This window comes from Hyaena hyaena, unplaced genomic scaffold, assembly GCF_003009895.1.
Source record: "Hyaena hyaena isolate Hyena2069 unplaced genomic scaffold, ASM300989v1 scaffold_284, whole genome shotgun sequence".
Lineage (NCBI taxonomy): Eukaryota > Metazoa > Chordata > Mammalia > Carnivora > Hyaenidae > Hyaena > Hyaena hyaena.
In genome coordinates this window covers 1,620,544-1,639,132 of record NW_024080913.1, presented here as the reverse complement: position 1 = coordinate 1,639,132, position 18,589 = coordinate 1,620,544, and the positions used below count along the sequence as shown (strand labels likewise).

General features: G+C 44.9%; 1 protein-coding gene and 1 non-coding gene across 4 annotated transcripts in view; both read right to left on the bottom strand.

Annotated features, from left to right (window-relative positions):
• TUFT1 (tuftelin 1) overlaps positions 1 to 18,106 on the bottom strand; it is a 40,027-nt gene extending 21,921 nt beyond the window's left edge. For 2 of the 3 annotated variants that reach the window (XM_039246250.1, XM_039246252.1), the window contains exon 1: positions 17,948 to 18,106. In XM_039246250.1, coding sequence (XP_039102181.1) covers positions 17,948 to 18,007 — 60 coding nt within the window. In that variant the 5' untranslated portion in view covers positions 18,008 to 18,106. The remainder of the gene's footprint in view (positions 1 to 17,947) is intronic. The other variant, XM_039246251.1, reaches the window with a different exon arrangement.
• On the bottom strand, positions 14,528 to 14,634 carry LOC120241310. The gene has a single exon (XR_005530869.1). It is a non-coding gene; the product is annotated as a U6 spliceosomal RNA (small nuclear RNA).
• Positions 18,107 to 18,589: the final 483 nt, after the last annotated feature.

The window sequence follows — 18,589 nt, the reverse complement described above, 5'->3', positions numbered from 1 at the left end:
GGATATGCACCAAACAACAAAGCTGCAAAATATGTGGCACAAAAACTAAAGAACTGAGAGTGCCTGGTTGGCTCAGTCGGAAGAGTGTACAACTTTTGATCTCGGGGTTGTGAGTATGAGCCCCACATTAGATGTAGAGATTACTTAAAAATAAAATCGTATTTAAAAAAAAAAAAAAAAACCCGAAGAACTGAAAGGAGAAATCCACAAATATATTTTTTTAATTTTATTATTTGAAAGAGAGAGGGAGAGCGTGCACAAGAGCAGAGGAGAGGGGCAGAGAGAGTGAGAGAGAGTGAGAGAGTGAGAGTGAGAGAGAGGAGAGAGAGAGAGAGAGAGAGAGAGAGAGAGAATCCTAAGCAGGCTCCATTCTCAGTACGGAGCCCAATATGGGGCTTGATCCCACCCTGGGATCATGACCTGAGCTGAAATCAAGAGTCAGACACTCAACTGACTGAGCTACCCAGGCATTCCCCCCTTCCATTTTTATTTTAAAAAATTTTTAAAACAAATCTACAACTATACTTGGAGACTTTTTCAACACCTATCTCTGAGCAATTAATAAAACTAGACAAAAATCCAACAGGATGTAATCAAGAATTATGGAACACCCCCTCAATAGCAGAGTATACATTCTTTGCATGTACCTATAGAACATAAAGATAGACAATAATTTGAGCCATAAAACAAACCAACAAACTTGAAAGAACTGAAATCATTCCGAGCATGTTGTGTGACCACAATGGAATCAAACTAGAAGTAATAGAAAGAGGGGCACCTGGGTGCCTCAGGTGGTTGAGCATCTGACTTCAGCTCAGGTCATGATCTGATGGTTCGTGAGTTTCAGCCTCCCATTTGGCTCACTGCTGTCAGCGCAGAGCCCGCTTCAGATCTTCTGTTCCCCCCTCTCTCTGCTCCTCCCCTGTTTGCACATGTGCTCTCTCTCTCTCAAAACTAAATAAAACAAATTTTTTAAAAAGACAGAAATAACAGAAAGATAAAAGGAAAATTGCTAAACACTAGGAAACTAAACAACATACTCTGAAATAATTCTTAGGTCAAAAAGGACGTCTCAAGGGAAATTTTATTTTTACTTTATTTTTTATTTTTTTAATGTTTTATTTATTTATTTTTTTTTTGAGAGAGAGAAAGACAGAGCACAAGCAGGAGAGACAAAGAATCCAAAGCAGGCTCCAGGCTCTGAGCTGTCCAAACAGATCCCAACGCCAGCTTGAGCCCATAAACCTGAGCTCAATCAACTGAGCCACCTAGGCACCCTTCAAGGGAAACTTTATTTATTTATTTATTTATTTATTTAAAAGTTTATTCAGAGGCACCTGGGTGGCTCATTTGGTTAAGCGTCCGACTTCAGCTCGGGTCATGATCTCATGGTTCGTGGGTTCGAGCCCCACGTTGGGCTCTGAGAGCCCCACGTTGGGCTCTGTGCTGACAGCTCAGAGCCTGGAGCCTGTTTCGGATTCTGTGTCTCCCTTTCTCTCTGATCCTCCCCTGCTCACGCTCTGTCCCACTCTGTCTCTCAAAAATAAATAAGTGTAAAAAAATTTTTAAGAAATGCATACATTAGAAAAGAAGAAAGTCTCAGACCAACAATTTAGGCTTCTCACTTTTAGAAGAAAAAGAACTAGTTAAACCCAAAGTGGGCAGGAGGAAGGAATTAATAAAGAGATGAACAAAATTTAACACAGAAAAGTAGAGAAAAATCAATGAAATGAAGAGATGGTTCTTTGAAAAGATTGTTGAAATTGATAAACCTTTACCATGATTTCAAAAGCATAAGGTAAAACTATGAACAACTCTATGAACAAAAATTTGACAATTTAGACAAAATGGGCCAATTCCTCAAACTACCACAAATTACCTGATATAAAACAGGTAACAGGAGTGGCCTTATAACTTTAAGGAAATTAAATTCATCATTTTAAATCTCTCTAAAAGAGAAATATCCAGGCCCAGGTGCTTCCACTAGAGAATTCTACCAAATGTTTAAAAAATTAGCACTAATTCCACATAATCTCTTTTCAGATTAAAAAAGACTTTTTTATTAAAAAATGTATTTATTTAGAGAGAGAGAGCGTGCATGCAAGCATGTAGTACAAGAGTGAGAGGGGCAGAGAGAGAGAGAGAGAGAGAGAGAGAGAGAGAATCCCAAGCAAACTCCATGCCACCAGCACATAGCCTGACATGAGGCTCAATCCCCTGAACTGTGAGATCACAACCTGAGCCAGAATCAAGAGTTGGATGCTCAACCGACTGAGCCACTCAGGCGCCCCTAATCTCAACCAGAAAACAGAAGAGGAGAAAACACCTTCCAATTCATTTCATGAAGCTAGTCTTATTCTGGTACCAAGATCAGACAAAGACCATTTTATTATTTTTATTTTTGAAGACCATTTTATTATTTTTTGTTTCTTTGTTTTATTCAGTTTGAGAGAGGCAGAGAGTGTTAATGTGAGCAGGGGAAAGGGAATGGTGGTGGGGGAGAGGGAGAGAAGGAGAGAGAGAATCTCAAGCAGGCTTCATGTGGAGCCTGACACAGGGCTCGATCCTATGACCCTGGGATCATAACCTGAGCCAAAATCAAGAGTCACACTCAACTGACTGAGTCACCAGGTGGCCCAACAATTTTTTTTTAAAGACAGAAAAGAAAACACTAGACTAATATCTCTCAGGAACATAAAATATTCTATTTCCTTTTCTTTTTTTCTTAATGTTTATTTACTTTTGAGAGAGAGAGAAACAGAATGTGAGCAGGCAAGGGGCAGAGGGAGACACACATTCTTTTCCCCCTGTAATGTTTCATCTTTAATTTCCATCACACTAAACAGTCTTCAAAATTGGCTTTTAATGGCCACCAGTACTCCAGTGAATAGACTAAACTAATTAAACTTAGGTATTCAACCTAAGCCCCCTTCCTTGCCCTCCCTTTTGTAGATTACTGTCAAAGTCTCTTTGTATTTCTTAAATGTTTATTTTTTTATTTTATTTTATTTTATTTTTAAATGTTTTATTTATTTCTAGGAGAGAGAGAGAGACAGCGTGAGCAGGGGAGGGTCAGAGAGAGAGGGGGTCACAGACTGAAATAGGCTCCAGGCTCTGAGCTGGCAGTCAGCACAGAGCCCAACGCGGGGCCCGAACCCACAAACCGTAAGATCATGACCTAAGCGAAAGTCGGACGCTTAACCGACTAAGCCACCCAGGCGCCCCTATTTTTTTATTTTAGAAAATATATTTATTTTGACAGAATGAGATGATACACTACAGGGCCTAGATCACCCCCACATTTACTGCCTGGTCCCGGACCCTCCAACCCCATTGACTCTCTCTTCTTTGCAGAAAAAGAATTGCATTTAGAACAGTTAGACCCGGGCTCAAACACTGACTCTGGCTTTTCCTTGTGTGTATTGATTTATTCTCTCTCAGCCTTAGTGTATTAATTGGTAAGATGGACAGTATGATGCTTAAGTGAAAACCTGGTCACTAAAACGTGTAGATACACGAAAGTGCCAGTTCCTCAAAATTTGACGTGATGCTCTTCAAATAATTTCCCATAAGCATATGCTAATAAGTTCAAGTAAAATTGCCTTGTTAGAAAAAGATGCATAATAACTTCTACCTTGTGCTGTATATAAATATCAATTTCAAGTGGATTGCAGATTTAAACGTAAAGAGCAAAACTAAAGTTTTGTAAAGACAAAGCTTTTTAATTTTTTTAATGTTATTTATTTCTGAGAGAGAGGAGACAAGAGCATGAACGGGGGAGGGGCAGAGAGAGAGGGGGAGACACAGAATCCAAAGCAGACTCCAGGCTCTGAGCTGTTAGCATGGAGCCCGACGCGGGGCTCGAAGTGATGACCTGTGAAATCATGACCTAAGCCGAAGTCAGCTGCTTAACTGACTGAGCCACCCAGGTGCCCCAAGGCAAAACTTTTCTTAAACAGCAGAAAAATATCCTCCTCATAAAAAAAGTTGATAATTGATAAATTTTACATTAAAATTTTGAAGTTTTGTTCATCAAAAGAGAATGCATGGCAATCTACAGAGCAGAAGATACTCGCTCTATATATATTTGACGAAGGATATTCAGAATACATCAAGAATTCCTACAAAACAAAAAGACTAAATACAACATAGTATCCTGGACTGGATTTTGGATCAGAAAATGTACATCAGTGGAAAAACTGGTGCAATCCAAATAAAGTCTATAGTTTAGTTAACAGTCTGGTATCATCATTAACTTTCTTAGTTATCACAAATGTACCATGGTTATGTAAGATGTTAACATTGGGGGAAACTGCCTGAAGACTATATGAGAATTCTCTGTAATATCTTTGCAACTTTCCTGTAAATCTAAACTTATTCCAAAATAAAAAGGATATATATTTTTAAAGTTTATTTATTTTGAGACACAGAGAGAGAGAGAAAGAGAGTGTATGTGTGTGTGACTGAGCACAGGAGGGGCAGGGAGGAAGGGGGGTGGAGAGAGAGAGAGAGAATGAATTCCAAGCACACTGTCATAGCGCAGAGCCTGATGTGGGGCTTGAACTCACAGACTGTGTGATCATGACCTGATCAAAGTTAGTTGATCAAAATCAAGATCAAGAGTTAGTTGCTTAATCAACTGAGCCACACAGGTGCCCCAAAAGTATATTTAAAAGAGAAAGAGAAAGAGCAAGGAGGTAAAGAAAGGAAGAGAAAGCTGGTGCCCAACAGAGAAATGGACAAAAAAATTCAATAGACACAGGGTAAGAGGATGTCCCAAAGGTTAATAAACATATGAAAAGGGTTCAGTCTCACCAGTCATCATCGACAAAGAACTAGAAATTAAAATCACGAGGCAATACTACAAAATACACATCAGAATGACTACAAATGAAAATAAAAAACACTGTGGGCAGGGAACAGAACTCTTATACACTGATGGCAGGACTGCTCATTACCATAATGTCTTTGTAAATATCTACCAAAGATGAACATTTGCAAACCCTATACTTCTTAGTTATCTACCCAACAGAAATGCATACCTATGTTTCCCCCGCCATGCCCCCCAAAAATTCTCCTCGTAAAAAAATGATGCTAGAATGTTCACAGTAGCATTTTTCATAATAGGCCAATCATCCAAATGTTCAAGAATAGAATGGATGGGGGCACCTAGCTCAGTAGGTAGGGCACGCAACTTTTTTTTTTTTTTTTTTGAGAGCAGGCGCATGAGAGAAAGGGAGCAGGGGAGGGGCCAAGTGGGAGAGAGAATCTTAAACAGGGTCCAGGCTTAGCACAGACGCTGACATACAGAGGGCTTCACAGTGGGGGGTAGGGGGCAGGGTTCCGATCTCACCGTAGAGATCATGACCTGAGCTGAAATCAAGAATAAGACACTCAGGCACCCCAGGGCATGCAGCTCTTTATCTCAGGGTGGTGAGTCTGAGCCCCATGAAGGTATAGAGATTACATACATACATACATATATAAAACCACATTTTAGGGGCGCCTGGGTGGCTTAGTCGGTTAAGCGTCTGACTTTCGCTTAGGTCATGATCTCGCGGTTCGTGGGTTTGAGCCCTGCGTCGGGCTCTGTGCTGCCTGCCAGCTCAGAGCCTGGAGCCCGTTTCAGTCTGTGACTCCCTCTCTCTCTGACCCTCCCCTGCTCACGTTCTCTCTCTCTCTCTCTCCTAGAAATAAATAAAACATTAAAAAAATTTAAAAAAAAAAAACACCACATTTTAGTTTTAAGATTTTCTTTTTCTTTCTTTTTCTTTTTTTTCTTTTTTTTTTTGAGAACGAGAGCACACATGCGAGTAGGTGAGAGGCAGAGAGAAAGGGAGAGAGAACCTCAAGCAGGCTCCATGCTCAGCACAGAGCCCAAGGCAGAGCTTGATCCCACAACCCTGGAATCATGACCTGAGCAAAAATCAAGAGTCAGATGCTTAATCAACTGAGCTACCCAGGCGCCCCTAAAGATTTTAAAGTAATCTCTACACCCAAAGTGGGGCTCGAACTCACAACCCTGAGATCAAGAGTCACATGCTCTTCTGATGAAGCTGGCCAGGCACCCCTAAAACCACATATATTTTTTTAAAAGAGTTGAATGGATAAATTAACTGCAATATAGTCACACAAAGGAACAGTATCCAGCCATGAAAAAGAATGAATAACTGTACATGCAACATGGATAAATATCACAGAAATGTTAAGCAAAAGAATTTCAACACAAAAGTATACTAAATGATCCCACTTATATAAAAAGTATCAAAACAAAATATGCCTTAGAAGTCACAACATGGTTACCCCCAAAGGATGGGGGTAGGTAATAACCAGAAGGGGAAAATGACTAGAAGCAGGAGCTTCTGCAGTGCTGGTAGTGCTGGTAATGATTTGTTTCTTGATCTGGATGCTGGGTAGAGGAATGTGTCCAGTGAAATTACTGTACATCTATGACCCATGTACTTTTCTGTACATACGTCATCGTTAAGTAGAATCTTTAAAAAAAAAAATTTAAACTCCTCACAGTATGAAAGCCCCCGTCATTATCTATGCCACCTAATGCCTGGACTCCTACCACTGCCTGCCCTGTGCCCTACACTGTAACTATCCCAAAGATTCCTGATCTAGCTGTAGGAAGGCATCCAAATCTACACCTCTTTCTTTGACGTGTCTTCATGTAATATATGTTTCACCTCCTCACAAATGGACCCATGGCTTTCTCTTTTCGTGTCCCTTGCCCTCCCTTTCCCTCCTTGGAGAATTCCCAGCTTGGGCATCCTAGCGTCTTACCCCAGCGCTCCTGGGTCAAAGCTTTCCCCTGTACCCACTACAACACTGTAACACTGACCTCGTTTCTTTATGACTACTTCTTTATGCAACTTCCTCAGTAAAATCATAAGCTCCTTGAAGACATGACGAGCTTATTAACCACAGTGCCTGGCTTAGAGTGGGTTCTCAAAAAATACACACTGAGGGGTGCCTGGGTGGCTCAGTCAGCTAAGCATCCCAGTCTCGATTTCAGCTCAGGTCATGATTTGTGAGTATGAGCCCATCAGGCTCTGTGCCAATAGCACAGAGGGACTCTCCCCTCACCTCAAAATAAATAAATAAACACTAAAAAATGCAGCCAGTCCAAATAAAGATGGTCTGTACAAAGACGCAGTACAAAAACTCAAGTAATTTATTTTTATGCTGATCACTTGTTGGAAGGCTAACCTTTGCATATACTGGGTTAAATAAAATCTATTATTCAAAAAAAATTTTTAATGTAAAAATTAAAAATATAGGGAAGATGCTCAACCTCACCAGTAATCAGGGAAATGCAAGTTAAGACAATGAGTTATCATTTGGAGCGAACTTCATTAAACTTACATATTTAAGTGTAAGAGGAGACATGCAGATGTATGTTCATACCAGCATTGTTCGTAATGGCTAACCACTGACAACAGCTCAGATGGGCCACTGATAAGAAAATGGATGAATAAACTCTGGCATATTGAGTACAATCAACTAGTGTTCATACGGCTTCATGTATTGACATGAATGAATGATGCATGAATCTCCACATTAATGGTAAGTTTTAAAATTACGCCAAAGAAGAAGCACCTGACTGGCTCAGTTGGGGGAGCGTATGAGTCTTGATCTCAGAGTCGTGAGTTCAAGCTCTACGCTGGGTGTAGAGATGACTTAAATAAATAAATAAACTTAAGAGGTGCCTGGGTGGCTCAGGTGGTTAAACAACTGATTCTTGATTTCGCCTCAGGCCATGATCTCATGGTTGATGAGACTGAGCCCTGTGAGGCGCTCTGTGTTGACAGCGTGGAGCCTACTTGGGATTTGGTCTCCCTCTCTCTCTGCCCCTCGCCTGCTCACGCTTTCTCTCTCTCTCAATAAATAAATAAATAATAAACTTAAAAAATAAACTATAGAACATAAATAATACCATGATTATAAAGTTCAAAACATGCCAGGCCAAGCACTATGTCACTTGTGCATGTAGGAAAAGTATAACAAAAAGCAAGGAAATAAACACAAAATTCAAGACAGTGATCACTTCCGTGGAGGAAGCAGAGGGTTATGAACCAGGAGGGATCCCAGAGGTTTCAAAAAGATCGGCAATGTTCTATTTCTTAAAGTGAGTGCTCAATACACAGCTATCTATTTTATTGCTATGCTTCAAAACTTTCCATATGTACAAGCCTTCTTTCTTGCTTTTCAGTAAAGCAATGTACTTTTCTTCGTGTAAATCCTGCAGAAATATCATATTTAGACCAATAGATTGGCAAATATATTTTTTTAAGATTTTATTTATTTCTGAAAGAGAGAGAAAGACAGTATGAGCAAGGGAGGGTCAGAGAGAGAGGGAGACACAGAATCCGAAGCAGGCTCCAGGCTCTGAGCTGGCTGTCAGCACAGAGCTCAATGCGGGGCTCAAACCCTTGAACTGTAAGATCGTCGGACGCTTAATCGACTGAGCCACCCAGGTGCCCTAGATTGGCAAATATTAAAGATCTTGATAATATCCAGGATTGGTGAGGGTGCAGGGAAAAAGAGTAATCTCATATATTGACAGAGAGAGTGTAAGTTTATACAAGTATTTTTGGAAGTTAATTTGGCAATATTAATAAAAAGTGTTTGTATATTTTACAAACACTTTGACCCAGTAATTCCACTTTTAGGAATATGCTCTGTGAGGGACATCTGGGTGGCTCACTTGGTTGAGTGTCTGTCTGACTCTTGATTTTGGCTCAGGTCACGATCTCACAGTTCATGGGGTCAAATCCTGGGTTCCCTCATTGACATCACAGAGCCTGCTTGAGATTCTCTCCCTCTTCTCTTTCTGCCCTTCCCCCGCTCATTCTCTCTCCCCAAATCAATACATAAACATTAAAAAAAAAAAACACGAATATGCTCTATGAAAATCTATGCACATTTGTCCCAAGATATATGTGTAAACCTGTTGACTATGATACTGTTTACAAATCGTGACAAACTGCAAACAGTGTAACTATCCTCTAGTAGGTGAGTGAGTGAATAAAGTATGGCTATCACCTATACTACGGAATACTACACTGCTGATAAATCAACTTCTATGAACTGACAGAAAATAATCTTCAAGATGACACAGAAAAAAAAACAAGTCACCAATTCATAAAAAAATGACTTCTTATTTATTTAACTACATAATATGTATGTTCATAGTGACTAGCAATTCCTATATATGGCAATTACTATGTACTGAGCCCTACTGGGCTGTGTTCTAAGTGCTTATATATATTAACTCACGTAACGTGTACTATAAAACTATATGGTAAATATTATTATCAACATTCTTCTTTTATAGACGAGAAAACTGAAGCACAGACATTAGGTATCTTGCCCAAGGCCATCTGCTTAGGAAGGGACAGAGCCAGGATCCAAACCCAGGCCCTATGGCTCTGGACCCCTTGCCCCCAGCCACCAGGCCACAGGGCATTCTAGAACACAAGTACATGGGAAACGCACTGAATTTACACACATTAAACAAGAGAAGGACAGAGGAGTAAAGGGACCTTAAGTCCATACTCCCACAGTGTTTTAAACTTTAAAAACAAAAATGTATTTGACCAGCACCAATCTAATATATAAATAAAGAGAAGGCAAGAAAAAAATGCTAAACTTGGAGTTGGACACGGGGCCTGAGTCCAACTGACACCTATTAATCCTTGAGCAAATCACTCTCTCTCTCAGGGCCTCAGTTTTCTATCTGCATAATGGGAGTGATAATACCTACCCTGCCTACGATTAAGGCAGGGTAGGTAGATAGGTAAGATAGTGCGAAAGTGCTTTCCAAACTATAAATCACTTCACAGAAGTGAGACAGCGCTCCTTTCCCAAGGAGCCCTGGGAAGACGACGGGGAGGAGAGTGGGGGGAGCCCAGCTGTCTAAATGCAGCCTGTGAACAGATCTAGATTTCTCTCTGGCACCTCAGGCTCCAGAACCAGAGAATCCAGTCTGCTAGGCCATGAACCTCAACCCACAACCCCGGCTTGGAGGCAAGGAGGAAAGCTGGGCCTTTCTCTGCTTGGCGCAGCTGGTCGTTCTCTGGAGCTGGGGTGATCTCAGGCTGTGGGCAGACTCCAGGGGGCACAGGGAGCACCCCCAAATGTGCAGCAGGGCACTCCCACTGGGGGCTCCCTGAAAGTCCTGATAGGAGGGAGAGCTTTCTTCTCTAGGGAAAAAGAAACAGCTAATCACAAGGGAAGCAGCCTTGAACCTCATAAACATCCTTGGGGAGAAGCCCGGCCACCTCCAAATTACAGGCAGCCTCTGCCTCTGTTCAAACAAATCTCCTGCTGAGTCACTCCTCCGTGGCGCGCTCAGGGAGGGGATCAACACAGAGCTGGGGGCTTCGAGATCAAGATGCAGCAGAGGAATGATAGGGAGATAGAGAGGGAGGCCCCAGAGGCTCTCACAGTCCTGGCTCACGTGGAAAGGGGACAGATGTGCGGATGGAAGGGAAAGTACATCTCCCTGCTCCCATGCCCCAGGCTGCTTGGATGCCTCCGAGCGAGGGTCACGGTCTTTCTAGGAGAAAGTGAGCGCAGTGCAGATGGTCCCTGAGCTGGAGACCAGCATCCTCAGTCCCCCTTCACTCCATAACCCACTCCTCCATCCCTCTGCCCTTCAGTCCAGCCCCCTCTGCTACCTGACGCGGACGTGGTCTCTCCAGTGCTGCAGCCGTCACCTCAGGCTGCCCCTCTGAGAAATGGGAACAGCCAGCTGCTTGAAACACGGGCTCCCAAGAGGCCAGGACAAGGGAAGACCCGAAATGCCGAAGGGGGCCAGATGGGGTGGCTGGGGCCTCCCCTCTCTTGGCTGAGACTCCCAGGCCACTCTGCTCCGAGGCTCTGGGCGGCCTTGGTCCTGCCTCCTTCAGGGCTCACAAGCCCAGGGCCGGCCTTCCGTGGAGGGGGACACAAAGAATTATTGCCGCGCCTCCCCACAGATCAGCCAGCAAAACGGGTGTCTGTCCTTTGTCTGGCCACCCGCCCGAGGCATGGGCTGAACGGGTATGTGCAGAGGGCTGACCGGGCGCTTGAGAGGTGAACCCAGAACAAGGGTTGAGGGTGGTGCCTGAACCAGGGCGGCCCTTCTCGTCACCTGGAGGCCTGGCACAGGGCACCATGGGGCATACGAGGGTGTGCAGGAAGGAGGTGGGCTCCTGAATGCTCAGCTCTGAAGGAGACAGCCTTTTCCTCCTTCCAGGAAATGGCGAGGCGCTCGGCCAGCCTGGAATGAAGGGGCAGTTCCTCTGCGCCCCCTCCCCTCCCTTTTCATTTTGTCATTTTTTTGCTTTTGTGCCCCCAGACTCCAGGAGACCATTTCCTTTCTCTTCCCTCATCTGCCCGTCCCCATCACAGCCCGTAGTTTCTTCTCCTCTTCCTGCCCTGGCTGGCCAGGCTTAAATCTAGGCCACCAGCCTCCCTGGCACATACCTACTCCCCTAACTAAGCTTCCCCACCCCTCAGAGACACGGGTATTTCACAAGACTCTGCACGGTGACCCAAAGAGGCATGTGCCATAATTACCAGCAGGCGGGGAAGCTGGGCTGACAGTGTCTGAGCACATGTGTCGGGCACCGAAACCATCCAGTGAACACCCCACCTCCCACCCCACAAAAGTATGGGCAGATGCGGGCACTAAATGCCAGGTGCCTGGGTGAGCCTCTGAGCGCCATCCGCTGGCAGAGCTCCGGATTCCCCAGATTCCTGGCAGGGCTGGAGACGTGAGCTACAGTGCTCCGGAGAGTAAGGATGGGGCGATGAAGTGGGGAGATGGAATGGTGTGAAGAGGAATTTATGGGCTGAGCTCGGGGCGGGTGTCAGCAGTAGAAGCAACAGTCAGTCACCAAACTTGAAAGGTTCCTCTGCCCAGGAGTTTCTTCCCCACCCTGGTGTCACGGAGCCAGCTTTCACCATGTTAGCATTTGTTCATTCCTCTGGAGTGAGCATCAGTGACTCCAGTAGAATCCTCTTTCAAAATGCAAACATTCTTTCTTTTTAAATAATTTTTTAATGTTTATTCATTCTTGGGGGGGAGGGCAAAGAGAGAGAGAGAGAGGGAGACACAGAATCCAAAGCAGGCTCCAGGCTCTGAGGTGTCAGCACAGAGCCTGACGTGGGGCTTGACCCATATACCACGAGATCATGACCTGGCCGATGTCGGATGCTTAACCCACTGAGCCACCCAGGTGCCCCTCAAAATGCAAAGATTCTGACCCAGCAATTCCACTCCTAGGTACGTCTCTTCAAAAGAAATTAAAATATCTGTCCACACAAACACTTGTAAGTAAATGTTCATAACAGCATCAGTCATACTAGACGGAAAGTAGAAACAACCCAATGTCCACCAACACTTATCCATGACGAACATATGTGATAATCTATCCATACAAAGGAATATTATTCAGCTACAAAAAGGAACAAAGTACTGATTCATGTTACAACACTTATCAACCATAAAAACATCGTACTAATTGAAAGAAGCCGGTCACAAAGGAGCACACACATTATACGATCACATGTACACAAAATACCTGGAACAGGAAATCTTGGACACAGAAAGTAGACTGGGGCTGAGGGGGTTGGGAGAAAACGGAGACTCACTGCTAATGGGTGAGGATTTCTTTATCGGTAAAGAAAATGTTCCAAACTTCACTGTGTTGATGACTGTATAACTCAGCAAATACATGAAAAGCCACTGAATTATACATTTTAAATAGGTTATGTGTGCAGTCCATGAATTATACCTACTTAAAGTGGTTACAGAAAAATTAGGCCCATAGCAAGCCTTCAATAAATCACAACTTTAGTTAAAAAAAAAAACAAAAAAAATTTTTTTAAAGGAATGGAGCTGAGGAAAGACTGTGGTATTAAACTAACACAGCTTCTGAGATCCTAAAGGAATAACACCTAATTCAGGGTAAAGACAAGGTTCAGACTGCAGCTGATGAAAAAATTCCAAATCCACCCAGGTGTTAAGAGAAACTTTGGCCAAGACTGACCAAGACAAATAATTAGAGAAGATGAAAAAAATGCAAATATTCTAAGGAAGGGGAACACTGATAGATCACTTAAAGGGAATCATCCTTCCAAAGGGCCCAGAGCATCACGGGACACCAGCTGTCCAAGCCATGAGTCAGAAAGAGGAGGAAGAGGAAAGGGGCCTAGAGCGGGATGCCTTTGAGCTGACCACCACTCGTCTACGACCCATCCTGGCTGAGTTGGTTGGTACTAGCAAAGATTACTCTGGGCCCCGACAGGCCCCTTCTCATCCTTCAGACCCTCCACTGGTACAACAAAGGGGAAAGGAACAGATAAGAATAAATATTAACACAATGAGAAGGAGCAAACCTTGACCAGACCAGAGAGTTCTCAGACTCTTCCTCCATCCCTTGGGCGGGGGTCTCATGAGAGGCTAATACAGTCTCATCTAAGCCAGTAAGTAGAACCAGTAGAAAACGACAGCCAACATCTGAGCACTTACCATGTGCTGGGCATTGTGCTTAATGTTTCACACGCATTCTTATTTAACCCTTATAACAACCTTATGAAGAGGGTGAAATTATTATCCCCATTTTACAGATGAAGAAACTAAGATGCAAGAGATTAAGTAATTTACCAAAGTGATCTTGGGCAAAACAAACATCAAAGCCCTGACTCCAGCCCACTCTAGGGTCAGATTCCCAGGACCAGGCTCTTAACCACCATGGTATTAACAGAAATCATAGTTCCGCCAAATAGGAGAAGGGAAAGAGAATGGGTAAGGAGTGGGAGTGTAAACTTTTCTATAATTCCTACAGCAGGAAGTCAACACATGTCTAAAACTGACAAATCAAGAAATATCACTATAAGCGTATTATTTAGAAATGGGGGTAAACACCAACAAAAGAGCTGAGTGTTGAAAGTGGCTACTTCCATGGGGCAGGGCTTGGGGTAGGAAACTGCCTGCTATTTTCTTTTAAAAAGCCTTTTGATATTATTAGATCTTTTAGAAATCATGAACATATACTCCTTTGATTGCAAAGTGATTGAAAAGGAAAGAAACAGAGATCGTCTGAACAGAAGTCTAATGTGGGGAACAGCTGCTGCTTCTGCCACACAGCTTCCATTCTCCTCCACCGGTAACAGCGCTTGGGTTTTGCTTTGGGGGAATCTCTCTCCTTTCCTGGGTATTCTGGGGGGCCTGCCAATCAAGGACCTCCACAAAGCCCTTGCCACGGTGGGTGAGGGGCCAATGACACCCTCTCCTTGGAAGACCTGGAACCAATTCACCCACATGTAGAAACTCTCCATTAGTTCCTTCCACTTATACGGATCCAGATGCAGGTTCACACTTTTTTTTTTAACTGAAGTATAGTCAACACACAATGTTAAATTAGTTTCAGGCGTACAACATAGTGATTTGACAACTCCGTAGTTATGCTGTGCTCACCACAAGCGTGGCTACCATGTGTCACCATCCAATGCCACTATAATACTGCCGGACAATAGGGAGTGCTTCATGAATCTGCACATCACACTTGCACAAGGGCCATGCCAATCTTTTCCGTACTGTTCCAATTTTAGTATGTGTGCTGCCAATGTGGGCACCCTTGGTGTGCACTTTTTTAATGTTTATTTATTTGTGTGTGTGTGTGTGTGTGAGAGAGAGAGAGAGAGAGAGAGAGAGAGAGAGAGAGCACGTGAGCAGGGGAGGGTCAGAGAGAGAGAGGGAGACACAGAATCCGAAGCAGGCTCCAAGCTCCGAGCTGTCAGCACAGAGCCAGACACGGGGCTCGAACTCACAAACAGTCAGATCATGACCTGAGCCAAAGTCGGACAGTTAACCCACTGAGCCACCCAGGTGCCCCAGTTCACACTTTTTAAGCTTTCCTTTAAATTCTGTGAGGTGCCCATTTCCTTCTAATAAATTCCTCTTCTGCTTAAGTTAGATGAACAGTCTCTGTTGCTTATAACCAAAGGAACTTACTGGGAATGTCTAATAAAAATGTTTGAGGTCTGTTTGTGCTTCTATCTGCCAGTATAACTTTACTACAGTGGCTTGCTAGTTTCTCTGACCTAAAACAAATTTTACCTTAAGATTTAATAAGCAGACACACATACATATAATGTGTATACATACATATAACTAAAACAAAACTTTTGCCAAAAATGTCCACTGTAACACTCTGATAGCGCTAATTCTATTTTTTAAGACTTTATTTTGTTTAGAGAATTTTTAGATTTATAACAAAATCAACCGGAACGTACAGAAATTTTTCATATGCCCCCTGCCCCTACATATGCAGAGTTTCCTCAATTATCTACATCATTCACCAGAATGGTTTTTTGTTTTTTGGGTTGTTGTTTGTTTGTTTTTTTTACTAAGGATGAACCTATACTGACACGACATAATCACCACAAATCCACAGTTCCCCTCAGGACCCACTCAAGTAAGTGAATAATGTACAGATTCTGTGGGTTAGGACAAAAGGATTCTGACTTCTATCACACAGAGTATTTGCGCTGCCCCAAAAAAACCCTCTGTGCTCTGTCTATTCATCTCCCTTCCACCTTCAAACCTCCTGGCAACCACTGATCTTTCTCTTTTTGTTGTCTCCACAGTTTTGCCTATTCCACAATTTCATATGATTGGAATCTATTTACTAAGGCTGGGGTCTAACCTCCTACGTGGATTTCAGACCCGCTGGTAGTAGTGATGATCTGCAGTTTGAAAAACACACTGGCTCACTGCACCTGTTCCATCTGCCTCCAACAATGAAAACAATCCAGAGAGCATATCAGCTGCGTTTCCACGTCCAAGTGTGATACACCAAGGCACATGGCCTGGCTGGTAGGGAAACACCGACAGAGTCCCAGGGCCCTAACTCGCACTAGCACACACCAGTAGGTTAAATTGTCTACACTGCTGACACAAGGAGAAACTTCTTCATGTATATGTTTGTTCACTCACTTTGCACATGCACTGCGCACTCACCCGATGGTGTGAGTATATACTACAGCTACCTGGTGACTGTCCAGAGCCGTCAATTCTGTCTTCAGGCTGGCTCAGAGGAGAGGAATCCCTGGACAAAGCCTGTCCCCTGACTGATTGTTTACCACCTCCCCCTCCTTAAGAGCTCAGGAATGTCTCCAAGAACAGACAGGCAATGCTTGTCTCATTCATACCTTTGAAGTAAAATACCTCTCAAGCCCAGCCTGAGAAAAAGGAATAAAGGGAATTTCTGTCTCCTCTTGTTCTAGAAGTCTCTGATCAGCTTCAAACTAATCCATGGCTGGCAACTGACTGAATTCCTTGCTCACTGTTTTTTTCCTCCTGACTCTTTTTACCCCTCGAGGCAAGCAAGAAAATATCAAAGGACAGAAATGTGTCATACTCATTCTCAACAGTACCAATACTTCGGTCTTAAGACCTTTCTGGATCTCTTCTTCACAGCAAGCAAAAAGAAGCCTTTCCTTTATTTTCCTCATACTCTTTGCCCTGCCTCAACCCTTCCAGAAGAACAGTGAGCAAGAGAATGGAGTAGGACCTGGGGTGGACAAAATAGATGGATTTCTTCCTATCTTCTGAGTTCCATGGCTGGGGAGTAACCAACTACAGAGAATGAGGGATTGGGGCAGTAGCAAGACCTGCAATGTGATGGAAATACTAATCGACTGGACAGAAATGGAGAGGAGGCTGTGAACGAAACTGATCATCTGTACTTGAGATGAAAACTATTCTAGGTAGTTATTTTGTGAGGAAGAGCCATAATCCAGGTGCCTGCCTTAGCTCCCCCAGGGAACAGGCTGAGAGTGGAGGAGAGGGAGGGAATCAGATACACAGTGCAGGGAGGGGAAATGGAGGGACACAAACTCCCCATCACCTGGGCTCCCATTTCGCTCTCCCCCACAATAGCTGGAAAAATGGGTGAAACAGTACACACCCTTTCTGGGTCAAGTTCCCTAGCAAAGCCTAGAAACATTCAGCTGCAAGTTACCCTCCTTTGCCTCTGAAGAGGAAAAATCACATGGTCACCCCGGGTGAGGACAAGAATAGGCACCGGGAACCAAGGGAGTGAGGGGGGCAGGGCAGGTGTGTTAGCCCTGGAGAATACCCCTCTGTCCCCCACCCCCACTCTGTCTAGAAGCTCTCGCGTGGGTCACTACCCTTCCCTTCTCAGCCTAGGTTCTGGAATCCCCTTCATTCCGGGGCTTGGACGCTGGACACGGAAACAACGTGAATAAAACCGTCCCAGGAAGCTACCGATCGGCCGGTGGGGGAGGGGAGCCAGGAGAACAGCAAGGGGAAGGAGAAACCCCAGCAGAGAGGTGACCCCCAAGCGGACGGCCCTAAATCCTTCCTAGCGAAACGTGGCGGTCCTGGCCAATGTCGGCGTGCCTGGAGCCATACGACCCCACCCTCCTGTCCAAGCCCTAGGCTTCACTTTGTCTTCTCACTCACCACCCAAAGCACCAGTAAGTTCTTTGAAGGGCCTCTGCGGGCACCAGGACCCACAGAAAAGCCGAATCCCCCTCGTCGGGGACCCGAAGTCCAAAGAGCGCAGAGATCCCATCCCAGGAGCTCATTTCTCCCCGACCCAATCTACTGCCCACAGGACGCCTGAGCAGCGCGCACTGGGAACCCGCGCGGAGTCCCCGGCAGGAGTCGCAGTGTCCGCCCAGAGGGCAGGTACGTCCCGAGTCTCGGAACAGCCTTCCTCCCGCGACCCCCCCTCCCCCCGCCCCGGACCCCCGCTGCCCTCCACGGGAAGGTAGATAAAAAGAAAGAGCGCGGCGAGCAGCCGGCGGCACGAAGCCAGCCCCAGGTGATGTCAGCGACCTCGGCGCGGGGCACCAGAGGGGCGGAACTGGAAACCGAGAATACCGGACGGGGGGAGGCGGCGCAGCCGCTCTCTCTTACCGCGGCCTGCTCCTCCGGGTGCACGCCCACCAGGGTACACCAGTTCTGCGTCCCGTTCATCTTACTCCCGCGGCGGTCGCAGCGCGAAAACCGACTGCCCGCCCCGCGGTCCGGCTCCTACTAAGCAGGCGCGCGCGGAACCGTGTCCTTGTATAGGCGCGTCGGAGGGCGGGGGCTGCCAGTTGGATACTCCCCTAAGATGCCGTTCGCCAATGAGAGTGAGCGAAAGAGCAAGGTGGGCGTTACCGAGAAGCACCAGGACACGCCCATCTGCTCTAGCTCAGATTTACATAAAGGTGGGGCTTGGAGGCTACCTGAGGCTGCTTGACCGAAATTTTGTCCAGCGTTACGTGGCTGTACTTCAAACATTCTTCATTAGTCTTGCTATTCCTTCCTTTCAACTCCAAGGTCAGTGTTGGTAAAAGAAAATCACCCTGCCTGCCCCTCAGAGGAGGAGTTGGAAAAAAGCTTCCCTACATTCTCGTCTCATATATAAGGCCAGCTCTGTGGAGCTGAGCAAACCTTTCCTCCATCACAGTAGAAATGCAGGCACCAAAAGGCCAACTCACTCAGACTGGCCTAAGCCAGTCTGGCAGGTGCCCTGCCCTGGCAGGAGGCCCAGGCCAAAGTCAACGACAGCTT